General features: G+C 37.5%; 1 protein-coding gene across 3 annotated transcripts in view; it reads right to left on the bottom strand.

Moving 5' to 3' along the window:
• Nucleotides 1-25,749, bottom strand: part of LOC137623887 (3'(2'),5'-bisphosphate nucleotidase 1) — a 131,604-nt gene that overhangs the window by 32,280 nt on the left and 73,575 nt on the right. For 2 of the 3 annotated variants that reach the window (XM_068354686.1, XM_068354691.1), the window contains exon 6: nucleotides 7,475-7,537. The exons of the other annotated variant lie outside the window; for it this stretch is intronic. In XM_068354686.1, coding sequence (XP_068210787.1) covers nucleotides 7,475-7,537 — 63 coding nt within the window. The remainder of the gene's footprint in view (nucleotides 1-7,474; nucleotides 7,538-25,749) is intronic. 3 annotated transcript variants of the gene reach the window in all.

Below are 25,749 nucleotides of genomic sequence, written 5' to 3'. Positions count from 1 at the left end.
CTTAAGTAGGGGCGGGTCCGGAGGACCCGGGCCTAACATAGATCTAATACAAGACTAGAGCTTAACTGTAATATTCTTAAGTAGGGGCGGGTCCGAAGGACCCGGGCCTAACAAAGGTCTAACACAAGATTAGAGCTTAACTGTAATATTCTTAAGTAGGGGCGGGTCCGGAGGACCCGGGCCTAACATAGATCTAATACAAGATTAGAGCTTAACTGTAATATTCTTAAGTAGGGGCGGGTCCGGAGGACCCGGGCCTAACATAGATCTAATACAAGATTAGAGCTTAACATTAATATTCTTAAGTAGGGGCGGGTCCGGAGGACCCGGGCCTAACATAGATCTAATACAAGATTAGAGCTTAACTGTAATATTCTTAAGTAGGGGCGAGTCCGGAGGACCCGGGCCTAACATAGGTCTAACACAAGATTAGAGCTTAACTGTAATATTCTTAAATAGGGGCGGGTCCGGAGGACCCGGCCTAAACATAAGTCTAACTTAAACTAAAGTATAGCAATCCATTCCGGTCGAGCCGGGAGCATAAAAAAGGATGCAATAACAAGGAATTAAGACACATGGTGTCTGATTTCCTGGGGCGGGGTAGGCCCCGGGCCAGGAAATAAAAGTATATCCAAAGCCAATTCATATAGGGACTCCGGGGTAGTGATCTGTCATATATAATCATCATATATAATGATAGGAAATGTTATAAAATAATAGGGGGGGCGGAACTGTAGCTAAGAACCGCCAACCGAACCCAGAGGGTTTCGTATAACATAAACCAGAATGAAAAGTGAATATAAAATAGGATGCCCCGGGATCCAACTCTGTTGACCGGTGGCCAACCAGACTAGACAGAGACGAACCCGCCGGGACACCCGGAGGACAAAGTCCATAAACACTGAACTACCCCCTCTAAAAGGAGGGAAGGCAACGGTCCCCTAGTGGAGGGGGAAGAAGCCTAGCCGCCCACCTAGCGAGAGGGGGAGCGTGGGGGAGGATCACGTGATACGAGGCAGCAGGGCTACCAACTGACGATCCCCAACCAGACAGATCAAACGGAGTAATGGCACAAATATTCATTATAATGATAATAGCGTTAAAAATTATATAAATAAACACATAGAAATTTTTTGGGCAAGGCATGCAACATAATAATTAAATCACAAAAGACACACCTGATTGCTTAAAAATAACATTGCCGCCTAGCAACGAAGGTCGGCAGCCATAACGATACGTAAATGATATCGGCCCTAAAATTGAACCACGAGGATTCCAAACGCTAAATAATGAATATTCACAATAACAAATAATATTTAATAATACACATAGTAACACCGCGAGTGAAACTAAAAGTTCTCAAAAACAGGAGTACCAACTGTAGTGAAATCAAGCAAGATCGATATGACGAAGAGAATAAACTCCTATAATATAAATATTAAACGATCTAGGTTGCTCAAAACACAGTAAAACCAAGCTTGGTACTTAACTTAGACGGTGTCTCCTGAGAAACCGACGAAGATGCCATAATCCAATGGAAAATAATCCAAAACGAGAGCACAACAAAAATGCGGGTTACTGCACAAGTCGTGCTAAAAGGAGTTGGGTTCTGAGCGGATGCATTGTTAGTAGTACCGAGTGAGGTTGAACGGCTCTCCTCTATTGGGGTTTCTGTCGTGGATGAATCTAAATAGTGCGGGACCTCTGGATTATACGCCCAATTTTATACCGACACCAATAGGTGAGCGAGCTAGTTAACCTAGCACTCCTTTACATTTTTTCTCTGGTATATTTAGCAGTAAATTACCTAAGAATAAGTGCTAAATGGAGCTTATTCACTGGGCGGCACAGGTTCGAGCCCAGAAATAACCCTTTTCTTTCTTTTTTTCTCAATCTGTGAACATTATACTTATAAATGCAGTAACTTAATTTCATTCCCTTCCCTTAAAGGCATGCTTTCTGAATCACCAAAATGGAAAACACAGTTTACTTGCAAAAAGATGCAATGAATTCAGTAGATACATAATTAATATATACTGAAATGATAAAGGACTTTAGGAAATACAAAAAAAAAATAAATAAGAGAATGACTAAGAACAGAATTACGGTAAAATACTTTGTATTCATCTCAACAAAAATGTTTTATGTCAAGATAAGGATAATCATTTGCTGATAAGTAAGGATAATGAGTCATAAGACAAAGCAAAGAGTGAGTAAGTGGCTACATTCCCAACCAGGGTGCACTAGTAAACACTACTGGTATTCAATCAATCATTACTCGACCTCTCTTTATAGTGTACTATTTATTTTCCTTTGAGCAGGAAAAACAACTTAAAAACATAGTCTGCCTTTGAGGTGGAGCACATATTGATTTTCCTATGAGGGTATGCATTGATGTTTACCATCATAGAATGACTGCATATATGAATATTGACTTCCATAACACTGAAGGCTGCTTATACTTAATTTTACTCAAGTGACTAGGACTCAATTTTGACTATGCTATCACCAAGCAGTCACACACTAAAGAGTACTTTAATCTAAAATTAGCATAGAGGAACAGGTAGAGAGTTCACTGAATTACAGTGAAAATTAGCCACCAAAAATATCAACCATTTCTATATATAATTGTAAGAATAAGTATAGAACCCAATAAAATACTTGAACACAATATTACCTGAACTAATAATGCCCAATAAAATGACAATACTGTAATTACAAAAACAAATAAAACGGATTTAGTGTGTAAGAGCAATGTTTTCACACTCATGTGCCTTTCATTAAATTAATAAATTTAACTACAAAAGTGTCATTTAGGAGTAAATTACTTGTTTATCTGGTAAAAAAAAAACAGACTAGTACTCTAAACAGATATAAACAATAAACAATAAAAAAGTACTATTGCATAGTTTTTATCCTGTTTCTGGCAACCCTTTCTACCCTAGAGATCAGTGTGAATTCCTTCGCAAACATTACCTAATTAAACCTGCTGCAACAGATTTTTATAAAAAAAATTTCTACCACTCTAAAAACAAACTCTGACACTTATCGTAAAAAAATATTCCATTTTCACAACTTTTTTGTTGTTCCCAAAATCACCTTTCTTTTATGCATTCATATTTCTTAAAGCCAAATGACTTTCAGATTAGATTTCATAAATGGGCTTAGATGGAATCTGTAAAGTTGAAATTAGATCAATTAATAAAGTTCTCTGCTCGTGATTGCATGATATTTGAGCTTCCTTTCTTGTATGCCTAAATTTATCAAAACACTTAATAATCTGAAAATTAGTATAAACCATAAAAAACCAGTTGTATTTGATGTAAAAACAAGTTCAGCTGTAAGGATTAAGAAGCAAGTTTACAGAATTCCAGACTAAAGTTACAGCAGCTATGCCTCTCTCTTAAAATCAAAGAACCTATCATCTCTAAAATCTACAAAGCCAAAGACCTGTAATTATATAAATTTTGTATTGCTTATATTGATAGATTTATTTATGCATAGACCCAGAATGTAAAAAGTTTTAACCAACAACTTGCCTTACCGGAAAAGAACCGTTATTTTCAAAAGAAATATTTACAACCATCTCTAATAAGAAGAAGTAAAAAAAGAAATTGTAACTGACGTAGTCTTAAAATAAATTAGCTCTGAATGAATACAAAAAGACACAATGAACCTAAAACTCCCGAAGCCCGCCTTAAAAGATAGTGTTTACTGATTATTATGTGTTTAGCTGTTAAATCTATAAGTGAGTTTCCACTTCATATGTTAAACCATACCCCAATCTTGACAATTAGACCTGTCACTGGGGCTCCATCTGACAAGCTTAAATATATTCATTATACCTAAAAGTGGATGTCTAATCCCAGATGCTTGAGTGCCAAATAAAGCATTGATCCGTAGCCTATAAGGGATATTGGAAATAATTTTCAAAAAGATAACTTAATTGGAAATTCCTTTCCCAAAAGGACACCTAGTAATTAGCTGTAAAGCGGATACGTTTAGGTGAACCACTTTAGAAATGGTTTACCTGAGCAGGATGATTAGGGCAACAATCTTCTCAGGCACTTGACACAATATGATCCAGTTGCACAGATCGTTCCCCTTGTGTCCCGAACAGGGCTATTAATGAGACATTGCAGTTCACAGAAAGCTCGAACTTTGTTACACAATTGCTAGATCATGGTAAAAGTAGGGAATATGTAAAAATCAAGATTTTCCTATAGTTAAAAGGATATCTACTTTCTATTCGAACAGATCCAGAACAAAATAACAGAACACTTCAATACTTGCTTTGTCAAGAACATCTACTGTTTCAGGGGGTCATCCAACCAAGAAGTGACCATCGCCCCCATTGTGAACTTTGCTAATCAATTGAAACACAATGTTTTCCTCACCATCCTTGGTCCTAGTTTGAGTGGAGAGGGGGCTTGGGCGCTGATTATATGTAGTATGTTCAGTCTCTAAGGCATTGTCTTGCTTGAAAGGGCAATGTCACTGTCCCTTTCCTCTGCCATTCATGAGCTGCCTTTAACCTTTCAACCTCTTGTTCTGATGATTTAATGACAGAATTACACTTAGAAATAATTATACGTAACAGAGCAGTACCTGGATTTCTGTAGGGTTCTGTGATTTCTTCTGCCTTGAGGCAGAACAGGGTTTCTGTGTCCCTGATACAAACTTGCATTATGCATAACAGTTGGAGAAACTAGTTCTCTGTTGCTTGTGAAGATAATTATCATTTATTTGCATTTTCATTTCAAGATAATGTAGCACCAGGCATGTAAGAGTTAGAATTAGCACTAGGAATGAAAGAGCTGGTACTAGCGGTCCAATGCAAGATGTTAAATCATCCTAAATTATCTGTACACCATGCAGCGACAGGAATTATCTAAAGGGAAACACACTGAATCTGAATGTGCGAGCGATTTTTCAAAAGAATGGGACAAATTGGTGCAAAATTGTAAATACATCAACAGAATCCTCACTGAACCTTGTATTATGAGAGGAATTGTTAATGTGCCAATAGTACTTGTGCTAAACCAGACTATTCAAAATGTTGATCATGAGCACTTGGCTCATAAATGGGAGTCAAAGAACTGGTAAATGCATCAGCAATCCTCACCCATGCTTCTTTTATGGATTACACTTGTATTGACATGAACTGAAAGTCCAAATGGCTGAAACAAAGTCTACAAAAGACATTCAAATACTGTGACCTACCCCATTGTCCAAAGACAAAGGAAGGGAAATTCAAGGAAACAAAGCTTAACTGTAGGATTCAATTCTCTTAGCATTGAAAATAAACAGCAATAGGATTGACCAACTCAAAATTTTGTATTTATTACTCATCAGAATAAGAGGAAAAACATATCGTCTTAATGCTAAATCTCCATGAGGCCACTATCATTACACATGAAGAAGGGAAGAGATTAGCCCCGTTTTGGCCTATTAAACAGAATACTGTACAGTGATACCTCCGGATACGAAATTTTCTGCTTTCGAAAAATTCAGGATACGAAAAGCGATAGGCCTACAAAGATTTTTATGCCCCAGTATACGAAAACATTTTCAGGATACGAAAAGCTTACGAGATCCCAACTCGTCGCCGAGAGTACAGTACCTTTTTTTTCAGGGTATCAACCCTTAATTTAGGTGTACAGGTAACAATACACCTTCACTGATCCATATGTTTTACATACAGTACCGTAACTTTTATACAGTAGTAAAGAAAATGGACCGTTTTCTTGGGGCTTGGAGGGGATAACTAGGCTATAACTACATTATTGAATAATCTCATGGTGGTTTCTGGAATGGATTACTGTAGGCTGTTTTTAACGGTTGGGTTAATTATTGAATGATAGAAATGGCTGCATTGCATGTTTATTACTACAGTTTAGCGTGTTTATGAAAGAAAAGGTGACTTTTTGTAAGGCTTGGAACGGATTAGGCTATTTACATGTAAAACGCGACTCAGGATACGAAATCGTATCCTGAACGGATTACTTTCGTATCCTGAGGCATCACTGTATATCAAAATAAAATACCAGGGAAGAATAAAAAATACCTGAACCATTTTGATGACAAAATAAACATTAAGCACAATCTCTTTTATACTTAATCCACTAAAAAAAAAATATATACAAGAGCACAATTTAAAAGGTCATCTGAAGCTCTGAAGTGACAAAAATAATATGAGATCCAAGAGGTAAGATGAGTAACTGATCCACTGACCACAGTTTCCTCACATCCAATGTCACCTCACAGGGTGGTTCTAGGAAGGGAAAGAATGAATAACCTGGGAGCTAAAAAAGCTCATGCTTTCACAAGATGTTAGCAATGTGATATACAGGTAAAATTCGTGGAAATAGCCATAGCAATACAGAAAAAAAAATTATCACTACCATGGTGATAAGGGTGGATGACCTAAAGTCAAACAGAATCTAACTAATCTTAGTAAATCAGTTCTCCTATAGAAGCTTATTTTGTAAGAAAAATGGTACAACACTAAGGCTCTTGCTTGCTCCCGAAACATAATTCCTTTGGTAAGAGAATAACAATCCCGTCCATTAGGTTTTCACCTTTTTTATTTAACCGATCATCTTCAGTCATATCACCCCACTTTTGAGTGTCCTAAGATTTTGTTTAATCTATCATCTCAAGTCATATTAACCAGCATTTGAGTGTCCATGGATTTTTTTCTCTGTTTACAATGACATATTCAAAAGTGTTCTGCACAAACACTTCACTAAGAGAGATATCTTCTAGTCACATGGTTAAAATTTACTATCCGAGGATATCAAAGTCCTCGTCTTCAGAATTTTCAATTACTCTTGTGTAATGGCATCTATGGCGTCTTTTCAATTCTATACAGTGCTGGCTTTCCTCCTATCATTACAATAATACTGAAGCATATCTAAAAAACAAGATTTACTTTTGTGTTGGCTAACTTTCAAAGGAAGCATATACTGTACTACTGATTTACTCAAAATACATTGATAGTTTGCAATTTCATGTACAAAAATTAATAAGATTTTCTGAAAAATTCCCAATTTAATACTGTACTCTACCCAAAAGGCCAAACTATCTGTGATATCAAGATGATATACATAATATAAGCAACTAACATCAACACCAATATACAACTAAAGCATAAGCATCTTACTTTTGCAAATCTCAATGCGTTGTCTCACATGTATAAGTGCCATCTTAAACCAGTATGTGCTCAACTTCATAATAACAGGTGCATCACCTCAAACTAGTGAAAAAAACTACAGTACTTAAAGTATTTACTGTGTGTGTGTGTGTGTGTGTGTAGCTTCTTTCCAGATAAAAAGAGCCAAAAATTGGTTCCTCTTTAACTGATATGCTAGATGTTAAATACAAAACCTACAAATACAGAGTAAAAACTAAGGGATAAGGCACGCAAAAACAAAAAATATAACATATCAACGGAGAGATGCTCCTAACTAACTTGCACAAGTTGTTTCAAGTGTCTTACAAACTCCCTGGTGACCACTTTGAAGACATTCGAAAGCTTGCAAGGGAGTTGAAAAAATAAGTATCAAATTACAGCTACAATTGAGATCATTTAAATATCAAATAAATGGTATATGTGTCAGTGACTGAGTAGTACTGCACTGCTGGTATTACCTTCAACCTTTGAATTCATTCATGAGAAAAAAATTAATTGGAAATAGTTACTGGACAGTCATAACCAAACAAAAATATTAAATGTACATTCTAAGACATAAATCTTCCTAATGGTGCAACTCCAAACCAAAAGTAGTTTGGTAAATCAATTTTTATCATTCAAGACTGAAGACCTTTTCAGTCTTACTTCCAACAATAAGATAAAAACTGTTACATCATAAATATTTTCTCACACTTTCACAGTTTAAACCTTTTACCCCCAAAGGACGTACTGGTACGTTTCACAAAAGTCATCCCTTTATCCCCATGGACGTACCGGTACGTCCTTGCAAAAAAATGCTATAAAAATTAGTTTTTCATATTTTTTGATAATTTTTTGAGAAAATTCAGGCATTTTCCAAGAGAATGAGACCAACCTGACCTCTCTATGACAAAAATTAAGGCTGTTAGAGCAATTTAAATAAAATATACTGCAAAATGTGCTTGGAAAAAAATAACCCCCTGGGGGTTAAGGGTGGGAAATTTCCAAATACCCCGGGGGTAAAAGGGTTAATATCTGTACATGAATAACTCCACTAAAAAACAACTCCCGACACCTTTCTCTTTTCATAATATAAACTTCATCAACAAAAAAATATATCATTGTCTACTGTTTCCTTTTTTATACCAATCAAATAATCAACAAAGTCAAAGTAGAAAAAAAACTTATAACTGGAAATACTGTATATGTATCGTAAACCGAATACTTTTTCTAAGTCAAACACAAATACTGTAATCTGTTTAGCATCACAGCAAATACTGCGGTAAGCTCTGCATCACAGCACATACCGTAGTATTGAATTCACAGAAAGTCTAATTAATAATCCATCACTAAAATCAAAACTTAGAAATTGCAGAATCTTTTTTTGTTTCATTTCAATCTGTTGTATACAAATTATTTTACAAAACCTACAGTACAATCCCAACTACTACACAAATGAAAGATTTTAACATATCATCCATCAAAACAAAGATTCACGGGTGTTAATTCCAGCTAATGTAAGGACATAAATGGCCAAGACTATAGCTGTCCCTGTAACTTTCCTAAATCATGGAACCAACACTTCTTTCCAATCCTAAAACTATCAGTGGATGGAAAAAAATAATACAATTTTAACCAACAAACAACTTCTCATGTACAATCTGTTATCCAAGTTTTATACCTTGAACCAAAAGCCCCCAAAATTATATTTTTGTTCAACAGAGAGACTTTGTACCTGTCATAAGTCAGTGGTGTTATAACAAAACAAAAGAATATATCTTTTTTTAAATAAAATTGATTAATATACTTATCCAATTTTCATTGTGCTAGACATTTTGCAAGTGTAGCTCGGTTGGCAAACTCAAACTTAGAGGACTGGTAGCGCGTTTATATGACTAGCTCTCCCATCTTACACCTTGAGACCTACTACAATACTAAATGGCCTCTAGAGGCAACCATCTAGAAACTGACATCCTCGTTTTGTCTCCACAAGAATTTGAAGGGGAGGGTGGAATCCAATTATTGTACGAGTTCGTATTGAAATTATATATTCTATTTAAAAATTCTGTTAATTTCAATGTCTTACCAAACACTCATTGTGCTGATTTCTACACTTTCTGAACTGTGAGTAGTGGCAAACAATAGGGATAGACGTAATAATCCACAAATAGATAAATACCAAAAATAATCTATAGGACATGTGCACTTGATTCAACCATCAGATAGTCTGAGGCTGGTAGAGGCCTAGAAGCTTCTCTAATTTGATTAAGAAACCAGTGAGAAGTTTTGCAAACCCAAGGAATCCCTTTATCTTAAGAGTATTACCCCACAACGACAACTGCCGCCAATAGAACCTCTCTAAAAGTAGTGAAGTTTCTGACCTAATCACCATAAAGTACCTTAACTCAGATTGGGAAAAATAAATACTGTAACCCATTTCTATAAAGGCTGAGAAAACATTAAAAACTTCAAACTACCGAAATGTAATCAATAAAAAATTACCCTTTATAAACATAAAAAATAATATGCATATACCATATATTAGAACATCACATGCAACCACCATAATACTCTTTATAAGAAAACAAGACTTCCGTCAAGTAGTGGTTGATAAGAACTGATTTGGTACACCCTTGAGCCACTGCCAAAACCCTCACAAAAGAATGATTCCTACAAAAATTAAGAGAAGGACCACCACTCCTAATATAATTGAACCCTAACCTTTAAGCCCCGAAGCCAAGCTGAATCTAATTTGATGTGTACGTCTGTCCTTATATTATAATTAGAAGTATGAGATGACCAGTCCAATGAGTCAAGCTCGACTCATGCATGCATTGCTGTCCCAAATAAATTCAGGAAGAATATTATATGTGCTAATGATAATAAAAAAAAATGAAAAGGTATATATAAAAAAAATCTGTGATAAAAATCTATGATAAATAGAAATTTAATCTTATCTAGCAAACCTATGCTTCTTAAAAATGTTAGTCTTAAAAAACTGAGAAACTCTTAGAATCCAATAAAATGTCTGGCAAACTTTTCTTTCCAAAACATAAATGTCTTTGTCTTCTTAATACTTTAACCACAAAAAAGATATATTGTACAACACAGATAAAATAGTGCCACACTCATGAAGTGTGCCTATTAAAAATCCATGGGTTAATTTCATACGATCAATACGTAACCTTGCTAAAATTACCTCCATCTTTTTGTCTTTACGTTATTTTAATTTATTTTTTTCTATTTGTTTTAATTTATTATTTTCCAATTCAATATTCCCATCGTTTCTCATTTTGTTACTATAAAATGCTTTATGATAGTTATATAATCCATAGAAGGTAGTTTAAAGTCATGTTATGGTAGATCTATAGCTGATTTAGCAGCAAAATCTGCTTTTAAATTACCAACAACTTTTAACATGAGCAGGAATCCAGCATATTTCAACATTTACCACTTGAGAATAGAATTTGTTGAGGAGCTCTTTAATTTGTAATACCAGTTGGTCTTATGCATAAAACCTTTTAGTGATTCTATGGCCCTTCTTGAATCCAAATAAATGTCAAACTTATGATTCAACATAACTTCAATTCTTTTGATAATTTCAATAGCTAATAAAATTGTGGATAGTTCACATGTAAATACAAATGCTTCACTAGGAAGTGAGAACTGTCATACTTTGTCAGATGATACTGCAGCCCAGCCAGTACCCATCAAGATATAGAGCCATTAGTGTTTATAGCAAAATGAGGTCATTCCCTTTGAATATGTTCCAAGGCACGTTGTTTATGATAACTAGGAGTATATAGTAGTTATATTTCTTTGACATAAAAAAAAGATGGTCATATTCTTGTTTTTCCTTATGATCCAAGGTGGAGGAAAAAGATGGTTGAATAATGTTCATATGATGTTTGTAGATTGTAATAGTCTACTTGCTCTTTTTGGGAGTGGTGGTTCATGATTGTTTATAAATATATTGCTTTGACCAAAGAGATTCTTTGCTGGAAAAGTGGTGGATCGAATTGTCAAGAATTTTCGATGAAAGGACAAAGGTGGCTCCCCACTTTAACATAAAAATGTTATTTTTATTAGTGAAATAAATTTTTGAATATACTTACCCGATAATCATGTAGCTGTCAACTTCGTTGCCCGACAGAATTCTATGGAGGGATACGCCAGCTATCACAATACTAGAAGGGGGTGTACTTACCAGCGCCACCTGTGGCCAGGTACTCAAGTACTTCTTGTTGACACCTCCTCAATTATTCCTCGGTCCACTGGTTCTCTATGGGGAGGAAGGGAGGGTCGATTAAATCATGATTATCGGGTAAGTATATTCAAAAATTTATTTTACTAATAAAAATAACATTTTTCAATATTAAACTTACCCGATAATCATGTAGCTGATTCACACCCAGGGGGGTGGGTGAAAAACCAGTGTACAAGACTAAAGGATAGCTAAGTATCCCGTATTTCATATAATCAGTTATCCACAATAACAATGAAATAATAAGTACCTGGTAAGGAAGTCGACTTGAACCGTTACTCTGCCTTTAATAAGATCGTCTTCCTTACTGAGCGCAGCGTTCCTCTTGGGAGGCTGAATCAACTCAAAGGTGCTAAAGTATACAGGGCTGCAACCCATACTAAAGGACCTCATCACAACCTTTAACCTCGGCGCTTCTCAAGAAAGAATTGACCACCCGCCAAATCAACAAGGATGTGGAAGGCTTCTTAGCCGACCGTACAACCCAAAAAAAGTATTCAAGAGAAAGGTTAAAAGGTTATGGGATTATGGGAATGTAGTGGCTGAGCCCTCGCCTACTACTGCATTCGTTGCCACGAATGGTCCCAGGGTGTAGCAGTACTCGTAAAGAGACTGGACATCTTTGAGATAGAATGATGCGAACACTGACTTGCTTCTCCAATAGGTTGCATCCATAACACTCTGCAGAGAATGGTTCTGTTTGAAGGCCACTGAAGTAGCCACAGCTCCCACTTCATGTGTCCTTACCTTCAGCAAAGCAAGGTCTTCTTCCTTCAGATGAGAATGTGTTTCTCTAATCAGAAGCCTGAATAGTAAGAAACTGAGTTCTTAGAACTAGGAAAAGAAGGTTTCTTGATAGCACACTATAAGGCTTCTGATTGTCCTTGTAAAGGTTAAGACCTTTTTAGATAGTACCTAAGAGCTCTAACTGGGCAAAGTACTCTCTTCAGATCATTCCCCACCAAGTTGGACAGGCTTGGGATCTCGAACGACTTAGGCCAAGGACGTGAAGGAAGCTCGTTTAGCAAAAACCGAGCTGCAAGGAACATGTAGCCGTTTCAGATGTGAAAACAATGATCCTGCTGAAGGCGTGGATCTCACTTACTCTTTTAGCTGTTGTCAAGCACACGAGGAAAAGAGTTTTTAATGTGAGGTCCTAAAAAGAGGCTGATTGGAGAGGTTCAAATCTTGATGACATAAGGAACCTTAGGACCACGTCTAGATTCCAGCCTGGAGTGGACAACCGACGTTCCTTTGAGGTCTCAAAAGACCTAGGGAGGTCCTGTAGATCTTTGTTGGTGGAAAGATCCAAGCCTCTGTGGCGGAAAACCGCTGCCAACATACTTCTGTAACCCTTGATCGTAGGAGCTGAAAGGGATCTTACTTTCCTTAGATATAACAGGAAGTCAGCAATCTGGGTTACAGTGGTACTGGTTGAGGAAACTGCATTGGTCTTGTACCAGCTACGGAAGACTTTCCCTTGAGACTGATAGATTCTGAGAGTGGATGTTCTCCTTGCTTTGGCAATCGCTCTGGCTGCCTCCTTCGAAAAGCCCCTAGCTCTTGAGAGTCTTTCGAAAGTCTAAAGGCAGTCAGACGAAGAGCGTGGAGGATTGGGTGTACCTTCTTTACGTGAGGTAGACTTAGAAGGTTCACTCTTAGAGGAAGAGTCCTGGGAATGTCGACCAGCCATTGCAGTACCTCTAAGAACCATTCTCTCGCGGACCAGAGCGGAGCCAACCAACGTCAGCCGTGTCCCTTTGTGAGAGGAGAACTTCTGAAGTACCCTGTTGACAATCTTGAACGGCGGGAATGCATACAGGTCGAGATGGAACCAATTCAGCAGAAAAGCATCCACGTGAACTGCTGCTGGGTCTGGAATCGGAGAACAATACAACAGGAGTCTCTAGGTTATCGAGGTAGTGAACAGATCTATGGTTGGCTGACCCCACAGGGCCCAAAGTCTGTTGCAAACATTCTTGAGAAGGGTCCACTCTGTGGGGATGACCTGACCCTTCCGTCTGAGGTGATCTGCCATGACATTCATACGGCCCTGAATGAACCTCGTTACCAGTTAGCTTTCGATCTTTAGACCAGATGAGTAGGTCCCTTGCGATCTAGAACAACTTCCACGAAAGAGTCCCTCCCTGCTTGAAGATGTAAGCCAGGGCTGTGGTGTTGTCAGAGTCCACCTCCACCACTTTGTTAAGCTGGAGGGACTTGAAGTTTATCAAGGCCAGAATAACCGCCAACAACTCCTTGCAATTGATGTGAAGTGTCCTTTGCTCCTGATTCCATGTTCCCGAGCATTCTTGTCCGTCCAAAGTCGCACCCCAGCCCGTGTCTGATGCGTCCGAGAGGAGACGGCGGTCGTGTTTCTGAACAGCCAAAGGTAGACTTCCTTGAGAAGAAAGCTGTTCTTACACCACGCGAGAGAAGACCTCCTCTCTTCGGAAACAGGAACTGAGACCGTCTCTAGCGTCATGTCCTTTATCCAGTGAGCAGCTAGATGATACTGAAGGGGGGGGAGGTGGAGTCTCCCTAACACGATGAACAGGGCCAGCGATGAAAGTGTCCCTGTTAGACTCATCCACTACCTGACTGAGCATCGGTTCCTTCTCAGCATGCTCTGGATGCATTCTAGGGCTTGGAAGATCCTTGGGGCCGACGGAAAAGTCCGAAAAGCTCGACTCTGAAGATCCATACCCAAGGAGACAATGGTTTGGGATGGAACGAGCTGAGACTCCTCAAAATTGACCAGGAGGCCCAGTTCCTTGGTCAGATCCATAGTCCATTTGAAAATCTCCAGACAGCGACGACTTGTGGGAGCTCTTAAAAGCCAGTCGTCTGACGGAGCCGGACACAAGATCATGGTACTGCTGCACAGTCTGTGAACTGTCAATCATGGGTAAGCGAGGAAGTACAGTGACAACCCGAATCTGTCTAGACTGTCTGGGTCGTACAGACAACTCCTTATCGGGTTGCTAAGGTTGCCGCACTGCGTCACAACAAGTCACTTCTGTTGGTTGTTGAACGTCTTCCCCGTGACACATTGACTCCGTAAACAAAAAAAAAAAAAATCCTCTAACAAGGACTAAGCTTGGACTGCATGTCTTGCAACACAGCTCAAGGTCTATGGGAGCAGGTGTGGTAACAGACGGGATTAGCGACTGAAGTGGAACCATTACCTTCCCTGGAAGCATGTTACGCTTAAATAAAAGTCCAAGGAGGCTATGCAGCTAAAGGCTCCCTCCAAATGACAGAGTCCTCAAGGGAATATCAGAAGGAGGGAGAAAAGAACTTTCTCATCTACAGGGACCATATCCTAGAAAAGCTAAGTTCTCTCAGTGAGGGTTCACTGGTGCAAAAGCAGCAGACTAGAAGGCAACGTTATGAAACTGCTTGACAGTCTAGTGAGTTGGCAACAACCAAAGATGTGTGACTGAGAAGCATGCGGTAAGGTATGCAGAGCATGTTGTATGCAGAGTATGCTGTATGCAGAGCATGCTGAATGTAGAGCATGTTGTATGCAGAGCATGCTGAATGCAGAGCATGCTGTATGCAGAGCATGTTGTATGCAGAGCATGCTGAATGCAGAGCATGCTGTATGCAGAGCATGTTGTATGCAGAGCATGCTGTATGCAGAGCATGCTGTATGTAGAGCATGTTGTATGCAGAGCATGCTGAATGCAGAGCATGCTGTATGCAGAGCATGTAGTATGCAGAGCATGCTGTAAGCAGAGCATGCTGTATGTAGAGCATGCTGTAAGGTAAGCAGAGCGTGTGCATGGCGTTTAACATTTCTCAGAAATTCCATGACCAGTGCTAGAGTGCTTTATGCATGCTTGCATGGGGTTTAAATATCAACATAATATTTACCTTACATTCATAACTCATGATTCATATTTTTTGCCATATTCTGCGATATTGTTAAAAATATATTGCAAGGAATACAAATATATTTTTATAAGTAATACAAATAACCTCCATTATCATAAGGTTTGAAAATGGAGGTAAGGTATGCTGAACAGCAGAGTCAGAACGAGCTGGAACAACAATAGTTGTGGCTTCCTCTTCAAGACTCTGTTGAGGGAACACCTGAGGCTCAGTCTGCAAAGGCTGATCAAAGGAAGTAGCAGAAGGTAGGCGCATGGGTGGAGGAGGCTGACTCCTGGCATGAGTGGCTGAACCCAAGGGTTGCGCTTGCTGAGCGGTTGGCGGAAGCGGAGTAGCAAGTTCCTGTTCCTGTGGTGTGAGCGGAGCGCGATGAGGTAGAGGCTGCGCAGAACAAGGTAAATGTCTCGCAAGCTGAGGCTCCTGAGGCGCAAGGCTAAGGTGTAGTGGTGCTTGCCTTGTGGAGGGTTGAGCTCGCTGCAGCGAGAGCTGAGGAGACTGACTCAAGGACGGGAGAGGTTGTTGTACCTCAACCGAGTGTTGCATCACTGGTGGAGCAGCAAGTGGAGGCGGAGGAAGAGAGGTATAATCCTCCTGATCCCATTGTAAAGGTTGCCTTAAAGAAGGCGGAGGCTGAGCACCACTGGGAACAGCCAACTCAGAACGTGGCTCAACATCGTACGCCTGGCAGGTGGTACTGCGATCAGGCGGAGCGAGCGCAGGCGGAGGGAGTGTAGGCGGAGGCGGAGGCGCAACACTCTCAGCCCGACACTCACGCATCAAGACCGAAAGTTGTGACTGCATGGACTGCAGTAGAGTCAACTTGGGGTCGGCAGACACTAAGGTCTGCTGAGGTAAAGCCTTAACAGCAGAGATCTGTTGCGGCAGAACCTTACTCCTCTTAGGCGGAGTGCATTCAACTGATGACTGAGGAGAGTCAGAGCTAACCCAATGACTGCATCCGGGTTGTAGAACTCTAACTTCGTACGTCTGGTATAGGTCTGGACTTTATGTTTAAGAGGTCTTGAGACCTGAGACCAGCGTTTTCTCCCCTAAATTTCTTCTGCAGACGAGCAAAATAAGGGCTCAATCGTCTGCGGGTGGGAGTGACGGTCTCGGTAAGACACGCCCACAACCACCGAGGATACTTCTGTGCGCCGATCAAGGCCTGCTGAACCCTTTTGTCCTTCGACATTGCTTCTCCCCTGGGCTTGGGAGCTTGCAAGAGGTCCCGGACTGGGAGAACGACTGGCGCGCACAGAAGTACCCTCACGCACAACACTGACACACTTTGCGCTAATCACTTATCACTTTGATTTTCTGTTTGCACTTATTTCACTGAACTCGAAACTTTAAGTGGTTTGTACCTGAAACACGCAATTCTATCCTTTCTCAAAAGTTAGTAATTGCGAAAACAGAATTACAATGTAACAGAAAAATCTAATGAAAGATAAATAATTCAGTGGCTGGAAAGAGACTAAACACTAGATCACTCTAGAAACGTTTACTTTCTTCCCCTAAAGAGACTAGGGAGAAGAGCAAAAAACGATAACAACGTTACTCGTACGCCTGGCAGGCTTGAATGAAACGTTTATCCTCCTCTTTCTCCCTCCGTCTCTATCTCTCTCTCTCTCTCTCTCTCTCTTGACTTAGAACCTGAGAGAAGAGCCCAATCATATATATCGTTAAAACATATTATTGTTAAAGGAAAAAACTGAAATATTTCCCAAAATGAAAAGTTCCTTTATTAGGATTAAAACCATTAAGTTAAGAAAGAATGAACAAAACGCTAGACACGGTTACTCTTACTGCAATGTGAAACCGTGAAAATTCTTTCTCTATCGTAACGATAGAGTGCAAGTTGAACGTTCTGAACGTCAATAACTGCAGAGACAAAACAAAACGTTAGTTCAACTTTGAAAACAGTACTAGACTATCAAAGAAATTCTTTCAAAGACATTAAAATAGCATAATATGTTAACAGGTAAAACCGAAATGACGGGCTCAATGTTAATTAACTTCGGTACCAAGAAAAGACCGCCTACTATTAGGAAGGTCGAATATAAACAAATATAAAAATTAATTTTAATAAGTTTATAAAAAAAAAGGAAGTTAATCGAAGAGGCCTATAAGAGGCGGAGAGATATAAAATAAATCTATAACTTTTGTCAAGCAAAATTAAGAAAGAGAGTCTATACTCTCTTAGACACCAACACTTCCGTCTAAGGGAAGGGTCGGCCATTTAAAGGTGAAAGAGAGTTCATACTCTCTTCGTCACCATAATTAATCAAATTAATTCCAAAAGCTAACTAAGCTAATATAGAAGTTTCCAGTAAAGCGACAGCCGAAATCAAAGAGAAATACTTCACCAAAGTCGTGAAAATACTCCAAGAACATAAGCGTATCCCAGAACGTCTTGCCGGAAGCACGACAGAGGAATAATTGAGGAGGTGTCAACAAGAAGTACTTGAGTACCTGGCCACAGGTGGCGCTGGTAAGTACACCCCCTTCTAGTATTGTGATAGCTGGCGTATCCCTCCATAGAATTCTGTCGGGCAACGGAGTTGACAGCTACATGATTATCGGGTAAGTTTAATATTGAAAACTGACAAATTTGGGGAAGATCTAAAGGCTGCACTACAAAGTCTCAGACCTCAATCGTGTATTCAGATGTAGAGTACTTCAACGCTCGATAACTAAAATTCTGACATGCTAAAACTCTTAGCATCATAAAATACATTATTATAAATATGTATTGCAGTTCCTAATACAGCAGAAAGGACTAAACAAGATGCTAAAGTGTAATGCCCTGTCGAAGGAATACTGTAGTATCGTTAGTACGCTGTAAACAGATTGCAGCAGCATTTTAATTTCTCCTGGATGCAAATGAATTTTAAGACCATCAATATTCCAGTAAACTATGCATGGATTGAACATTAAGGTAATGGAGATGAATTTCCGTCGAGCAGAGCACGATTTCTCCCCATTTTGCTACAGTTTGGTTTCTGTTTATCTGTACTAGCCTTAACTTTTTTTTTATAAAATTTTAGTTCTTTAGATATACTGTAATTTCATGATGTTTACTTTATGATTTGCTTCCTGACTATCATTTTGATAATGAAGAGTGCCTGTTGCATGCTTCATTATCAGATGGTCAACATATACACCAGAACTGTGGGTTTTTATTTTACAATGCTGGTTTTTATTTGTGTTCTTGATAAAGTTCTCTATCAGATTTCCAATCTTATGTACATTTATGTTTTTAACTTTATAAAATTATGAAATGATGCAATCATTACAGTTGCATGACATTTAGTGGGCTACGTTATTCTGTTGCTGTTTTTGGTAAAACCATTGCTATACAATTGATTCCTTTAACTGGAGATGGATTTATTTACTTGAAAGGTACTCTATCAATTAATTTAATTTCACCTTCTTGTCTATTACAATGGTTCTTATGGCCCTCAACTTTCTTTGAATAGTACTTTATCAATTAAATTAATTTCACCTTCTTGTCCATTACAATGGTACTCACGGACCTCAACCTTCTCTGAATGGTACCTTATCAATTAATTTAATTTCAGGATCTTTTCCATTATAATGGTTCTTATGAACCTCAACCTTCTTTGAATGGTACTTTATGAATTAATTTAATTTCATCTTCTTGTCCATTATAATGGTTCTTAAGGCCCTCAACCTTCTTTGAATGGTACTTTATCAAATAAATTAATTTCACCTCCTTGTCCATTACAATGGTTCTTATGGACTTCAACCTTCATTGAATGGTACTTTATCAATTTATTTAATTTCAGATTCTTGTCCTTTATAATGGTTCTTGTCGCCCTCGACCTTCTTAGAATGGTACTTTATCAATTTATTTAAATTAAGATTCTTGTCCATCATAATGGCTTATGGCCCTTGACCTTCTCTGAATGGTCCTTTTTCAATTAATTCTATTTCAGCTTCTTGTCCATTATAATGGTTCTTATGGAATTCGGCCTTCACTACATGTTTGGTAGCTTGATCAATCATTATGTTGGGTTCAGATTCAAGAGGCTGGGAGTCAAGACATTACTCATGTTTCTGGAACAGCTCAATTTGTTACATAAGTCACAGAAACTTCCTTTATAATAAACTTAGAAAAAAACTTCCTCAGGCTCACTCAGACATTCTTCATTATTTTCTCACCTTATTTTGGTGTTGTTCTGTTTTCCAGTAACTTTTTGTCTCTCAGATTTAGATTTAAATGGAACATGATCACTCATCTCTACTTTAATGGACCTTTCATATTCTTGGTAGTATCAGATGTGGCTAGTGTGTCAAACCTGTTCTGTACAGGAATTTCAGCTTCTTGCTTATATAGATGATTTGGAGTTCCAGTGCTTTTAGCATTTTAGTTACTCTAATGGCACACGTGTGTCTAGTTGAATTTATAATAGCAGAAGTAGTATAGTCCATTTCTTTTATCGAGGCAAATTTGCACCGACTCGCAGCGGTGCTCTTTTAGCTCGGAAAAGCTTCCTGGTCGCTGATTGGTTAGAATTATCTCGTCCAACCAATCAGCGATCAGGAAACTTTTCCGAGCTAAAAGGGCACCGCTGCGAGTCGGTGCAAGTCTGCCTCGCTAAAAGAAATGGACTATAGAATGCAATGATTTAGATTTTGTTGTTTCAGATTGCCTGGCATGGGTTCTTGCCCATTTCCAACCCGTACGATGATTTAGAGGGACCTGATCCACTGAAAGTGGATTGGTTACTAATCTGTAAATTAGGATCTGTGGAAGTAAGAATATTTTTTTATACCAGGAGTCGAATCACATGTGGATTCAACAAAATGCTTATGTAAGCCAATCCTTGGGCATTATTATTATCCAAAAGTTTTTCCCGGCAGCACCAAAAGATATTTGTTTCTTAAACGTTGTTTCAATGATTGCTCTTTCCATTCTATATTTAGGAAAATTTCCGGAATTTGGGAGCAAGCTCCTTAACAACAAAAACAAAATCTATTTTCTAAACAATCTGCAGAGAAGTTATGGAACTTAGAGAACTTGAAACATCCTTGGCCATTACTTTATTTGATATTAATTTGACTAGAATCATAGTATTTTAACTTTTGACAGGCCGATGATGTACTTTTCTAGCAATATTCAAGTGACAAAGGTCTACAGTCTACCAGATAAGGTGAGGTAAATACTATCAAATTGATAGAGATTTCTTAAGGCAGGATGACTGAAAAGTGTTACAGCTCACCTACCATATGTTAATGGATGTGAAGTACAAACTTATGAAATGTAACCTTATAACAAATATTTAAATGACAAATCTCTGGCAGATGAGGTGAGGTGAATACTATCAAGATTGATAGAGAGATTTCTTAACGCAGGATGACTGTGGAAAGTGTTACAGCTCACCTAGCATATGTTAATGGATGCGAGTACAAACTTATGAGAAGATATAATTTAAAAATAAAATCTAAGTGACAAATCTAGTCTAACAGATAAGGTGAGGTGAATACTATCAAGATTGATAGAGAGATTTCTTAATGCAGGATGACTGTGGAAAGTGTTACAGCTCACCTAGCATATGTTAATGGATGCGAGTACAAACTTATGAGAAGATATAATTTTAAAATAAAATCTAAGTGACAAATCTAGTCTATCAGATAAGGTGAGGTGAATACTATCAAGATTGATAGAGAGATTTCTTAACGCAGGATGACTGTGGAAAGTGTTACAGCTCACCTAGCATATGTTAATGGATGCGAGTACAAACTTATGAGAAGATATAATTTTAAAATAAAATCTAAGTGACAAATCTAGTCTAACAGATAAGGTGAGGTGAATACTATCAAGATTGATAGAGAGATTTCTTAACGCAGGATGACTGTGGAAAGTGTTACAGCTCACCTACCATATGTTAATGGATGTGAAGTACAAACTTATGAGATGTAACCTTAAAACAAATATTTAAATGACAAATCTCTGGCAGATGAGGTGAGGTGAATACTATCAAGATTGATAGAGAGATTTCTTAACGCAGGATGACTGTGGAAAGTGTTACAGCTCACCTACCATATGTTAATGGATGTGAAGTACAAACTTATGAGATGTAACCTTAAAACAAATATTTAAATGACAAATCTCTGGCAGATGAGGTGAGGTGAATACTATCAAGATTGATAGAGAGATTTCTTAACGCAGGATGACTGTGGAAAGTGTTACAGCTCACCTAGCATATGTTAATGGATGCGAGTACAAACTTATGAGAAGATATAATTTTAAAATAAAATCTAAGTGACAAATCTAGTCTAACAGATAAGGTGAGGTGAATACTATCAAGATTGATAGAGAGATTTCTTAACGCAGGATGACTGTGGAAAGTGTTACAGCTCACCTAGCATATGTTAATGGATGCGAGTACAAACTTATGAGAAGATATAATTTTAAAATAAAATCTAAGTGACAAATCTAGTCTAACAGATAAGGTGAGGTGAATACTATCAAGATTGATAGAGAGATTTCTTAACGCAGGATGACTGTGGAAAGTGTTACAGCTCACCTACCATATGTTAATGGATGTGAAGTACAAACTTATGAGATGTAACCTTATAACAAATATTTAAATGACAAATCTCTGGCAGATGAGGTGAGGTGAATACTATCAAGATTGATAGAGAGATTTCTTAACGCAGGATGACTGTGGAAAGTGTTACAGCTCACCTAGCATATGTTAATGGATGCGAGTACAAACTTATGAGAAGATATAATTTTAAAATAAAATCTAAGTGACAAATCTAGTCTAACAGATAAGGTGAGGTGAATACTATCAAGATTGATAGAGAGATTTCTTAATGCAGGATGACTGTGGAAAGTGTTACAGCTCACCTACCATATGTTAATGGATGTGAAGTACAAACTTATGAGATGTAACCTTATAACAAATATTTAAATGACAAATCTCTGGCAGATGAGGTGAGGTGAATACTATCAAGATTGATAGAGAGATTTCTTAACGCAGGATGACTGTGGAAAGTGTTACAGCTCACCTAGCATATGTTAATGGATGCGAGTACAAACTTATGAGAAGATATAATTTTAAAATAAAATCTAAGTGACAAATCTAGTCTATCAGATAAGGTGAGATGAATACTATCAAGATTGATAGAGAGATTTCTTAACGCAGGATGACTGTGGAAAGTGTTACAGCTCACCTAGCATATGTTAATGGATGTGAAGTACAAACTTATGAGATGTAACCTTATAACAAATATTTAAATGACAAATCTCTGGCAGATGAGGTGAGGTGAATACTATCAAGATTGATAGAGAGATTTCTTAACGCAGGATGACTGTGGAAAGTGTTACAGCTCACCTACCATATGTTAATGGATGCGAGTACAAACTTATGAGAAGATATAATTTAAAAATAAAATCTAAGTGACAAATCTAGTCTAACAGATAAGGTGAGGTGAATACTATCAAGATTGATAGAGAGATTTCTTAATGCAGGATGACTGTGGAAAGTGTTACAGCTCACCTAGCATATGTTAATGGATGCGAGTACAAACTTATGAGAAGATATAATTTTAAAATAAAATCTAAGTGACAAATCTAGTCTAACAGATAAGGTGAGGTGAATACTATCAAGATTGATAGAGAGATTTCTTAACGCAGGATGACTGTGGAAAGTGTTACAGCTCACCTAGCATATGTTAATGGATGTGAAGTACAAACTTATGAGATGTAACCTTATAACAAATATTTAAATGACAAATCTCTGGCAGATGAGGTGAGGTGAATACTATCAAGATTGATAGAGAGATTTCTTAACGCAGGATGACTGTGGAAAGTGTTACAGCTCACCTAGCATATGTTAATGGATGCGAGTACAAACTTATGAGAAGATATAATTTTAAAATAAAATCTAAGTGACAAATCTAGTCTATCAGATAAGGTGAGGTGAATACTATCAAGATTGATAGAGAGATTTCTTAACGCAGGATGACTGTGGAAAGTGTTACAGCTCACCTAGCATATGTTAATGGATGCGAGTACAAACTTATGAGAAGATATAATTTTAAAATAAAATCTAAGTGACAAATCTAGTCTAACAGATAAGGTGAGGTGAATACTATCAAGATTGATAGAGAGATTTCTTAACGCAGGATGACTGTGGAAAGTGTTACAGCTCACCTACCATATGTTAATGGATGTGAAGTACAAACTTATGAGATGTAACCTTAAAACAAATATTTAAATGACAAATCTCTGGCAGATGAGGTGAGGTGAATACTATCAAGATTGATAGAGAGATTTCTTAACGCAGGATGACTGTGGAAAGTGTTACAGCTCACCTACCATATGTTAATGGATGTGAAGTACAAACTTATGAGATGTAACCTTAAAACAAATATTTAAATGACAAATCTCTGGCAGATGAGGTGAGGTGAATACTATCAAGATTGATAGAGAGATTTCTTAACGCAGGATGACTGTGGAAAGTGTTACAGCTCACCTACCATATGTTAATGGATGTGAAGTACAAACTTATGAGATGTAACCTTATAACAAATATTTAAATGACAAATCTCTGGCAGATGAGGTGAGGTGAATACTATCAAGATTGATAGAGAGATTTCTTAACGCAGGATGACTGTGGAAAGTGTTACAGCTCACCTAGCATATGTTAATGGATGCGAGTACAAACTTATGAGAAGATATAATTTTAAAATAAAATCTAAGTGACAAATCTAGTCTATCAGATAAGGTGAGATGAATACTATCAAGATTGATAGAGAGATTTCTTAACGCAGGATGACTGTGGAAAGTGTTACAGCTCACCTAGCATATGTTAATGGATGCGAGTACAAACTTATGAGAAGATATAATTTTAAAATAAAATCTAAGTGACAAATCTAGTCTATCAGATAAGGTGAGATGAATACTATCAAGATTGATAGAGAGATTTCTTAACGCAGGATGACTGTGGAAAGTGTTACAGCTCACCTAGCATATGTTAATGGATGCGAGTACAAACTTATGAGAAGATATAATTTTAAAATAAAATCTAAGTGACAAATCTAGTCTAACAGATAAGGTGAGGTGAATACTATCAAGATTGATAGAGAGATTTCTTAATGCAGGATGACTGTGGAAAGTGTTACAGCTCACCTACCATATGTTAATGGATGTGAAGTACAAACTTATGAGATGTAACCTTATAACAAATATTTAAATGACAAATCTCTGGCAGATGAGGTGAGGTGAATACTATCAAGATTGATAGAGAGATTTCTTAACGCAGGATGACTGTGGAAAGTGTTACAGCTCACCTAGCATATGTTAATGGATGCGAGTACAAACTTATGAGAAGATATAATTTTAAAATAAAATCTAAGTGAGAAATCTAGTCTATCAGATAAGGTGAGGTGAATACTATCAAGATTGATAGAGAGATTTCTTAACGCAGGATGACTGTGGAAAGTGTTACAGCTCACCTACTATATGTTAATGGATGTGAAGTACAAACTTATGAGAAGATATAATTCTAAAATAAAATCTAAGTGACAAATCTAGTCTATCAGATAAGGTGAGGTGAATACTATCAAGATTGATAGAGAGATTTCTTAACGCAGGATGACTGTGAAAAGTGTTACAGCTCACCTACTATATGTTAATGGATGTGAAGTACAAACTTATGAGAAGTTGGCCTTTACTTGCACATCTGAATACAAAATTACCACACCTAGAAAACGACTGACTCAAAAAAATGTACTAAAAATAAAGAAAACATGTGTACTGGGCTGTAGTGGGTATTACAGTAAATCTATTAAATCAATGACAAAAAAAATATATGAGATAATGAAAAAGGTGAATGTATAAAAAAAAACAGTGTTTTATAATAAATTCCATTAGTCCTATACTTTCCTTTGAATCATAGACTCTTGCTTCAGAAGTATCAGCTTATGATTCAAAGATAATATTCATGGAAATAAAAAAAAAGATATTTATAACAAAATCTATCATTTCCACATTTAGCCTTGAATCCTAAGCTCATGATCTAAAAGAGCAAACTTATGATTCAAAGGTTGGACTCATGGAAATAATCAAAATTAACCCTAAAAATAGCATGTGTACAGAAGGCAAGCAGAGAGCTGTAGGCGTTACACATTTTAAAAGAAGTGAGTTCTTACCAGACAATTTGCATTCACTCTCAGCAATAACTGGAAAAAAAAAAACAGTCCCACAACTTAATCTCTTATTCAGATGTTTCACTTTATAAACAATGCACTGTGCATCGTAAGAAATAAACCTTAATAATGATGGCTGGCATTATTAGGCAATATATCATAATGTTTAAGGAAATACATAAAAATACTAGTACTAAAAATAAATATTACTTGGCAGCCATTGGATCTA

This window comes from Palaemon carinicauda, chromosome 2 (genome assembly GCF_036898095.1).
Source record: "Palaemon carinicauda isolate YSFRI2023 chromosome 2, ASM3689809v2, whole genome shotgun sequence".
NCBI lineage: Eukaryota > Metazoa > Arthropoda > Malacostraca > Decapoda > Palaemonidae > Palaemon > Palaemon carinicauda.
Note: the sequence above shows the minus strand (reverse complement) of the source record. Positions and strands in the feature narration are given on the sequence as shown.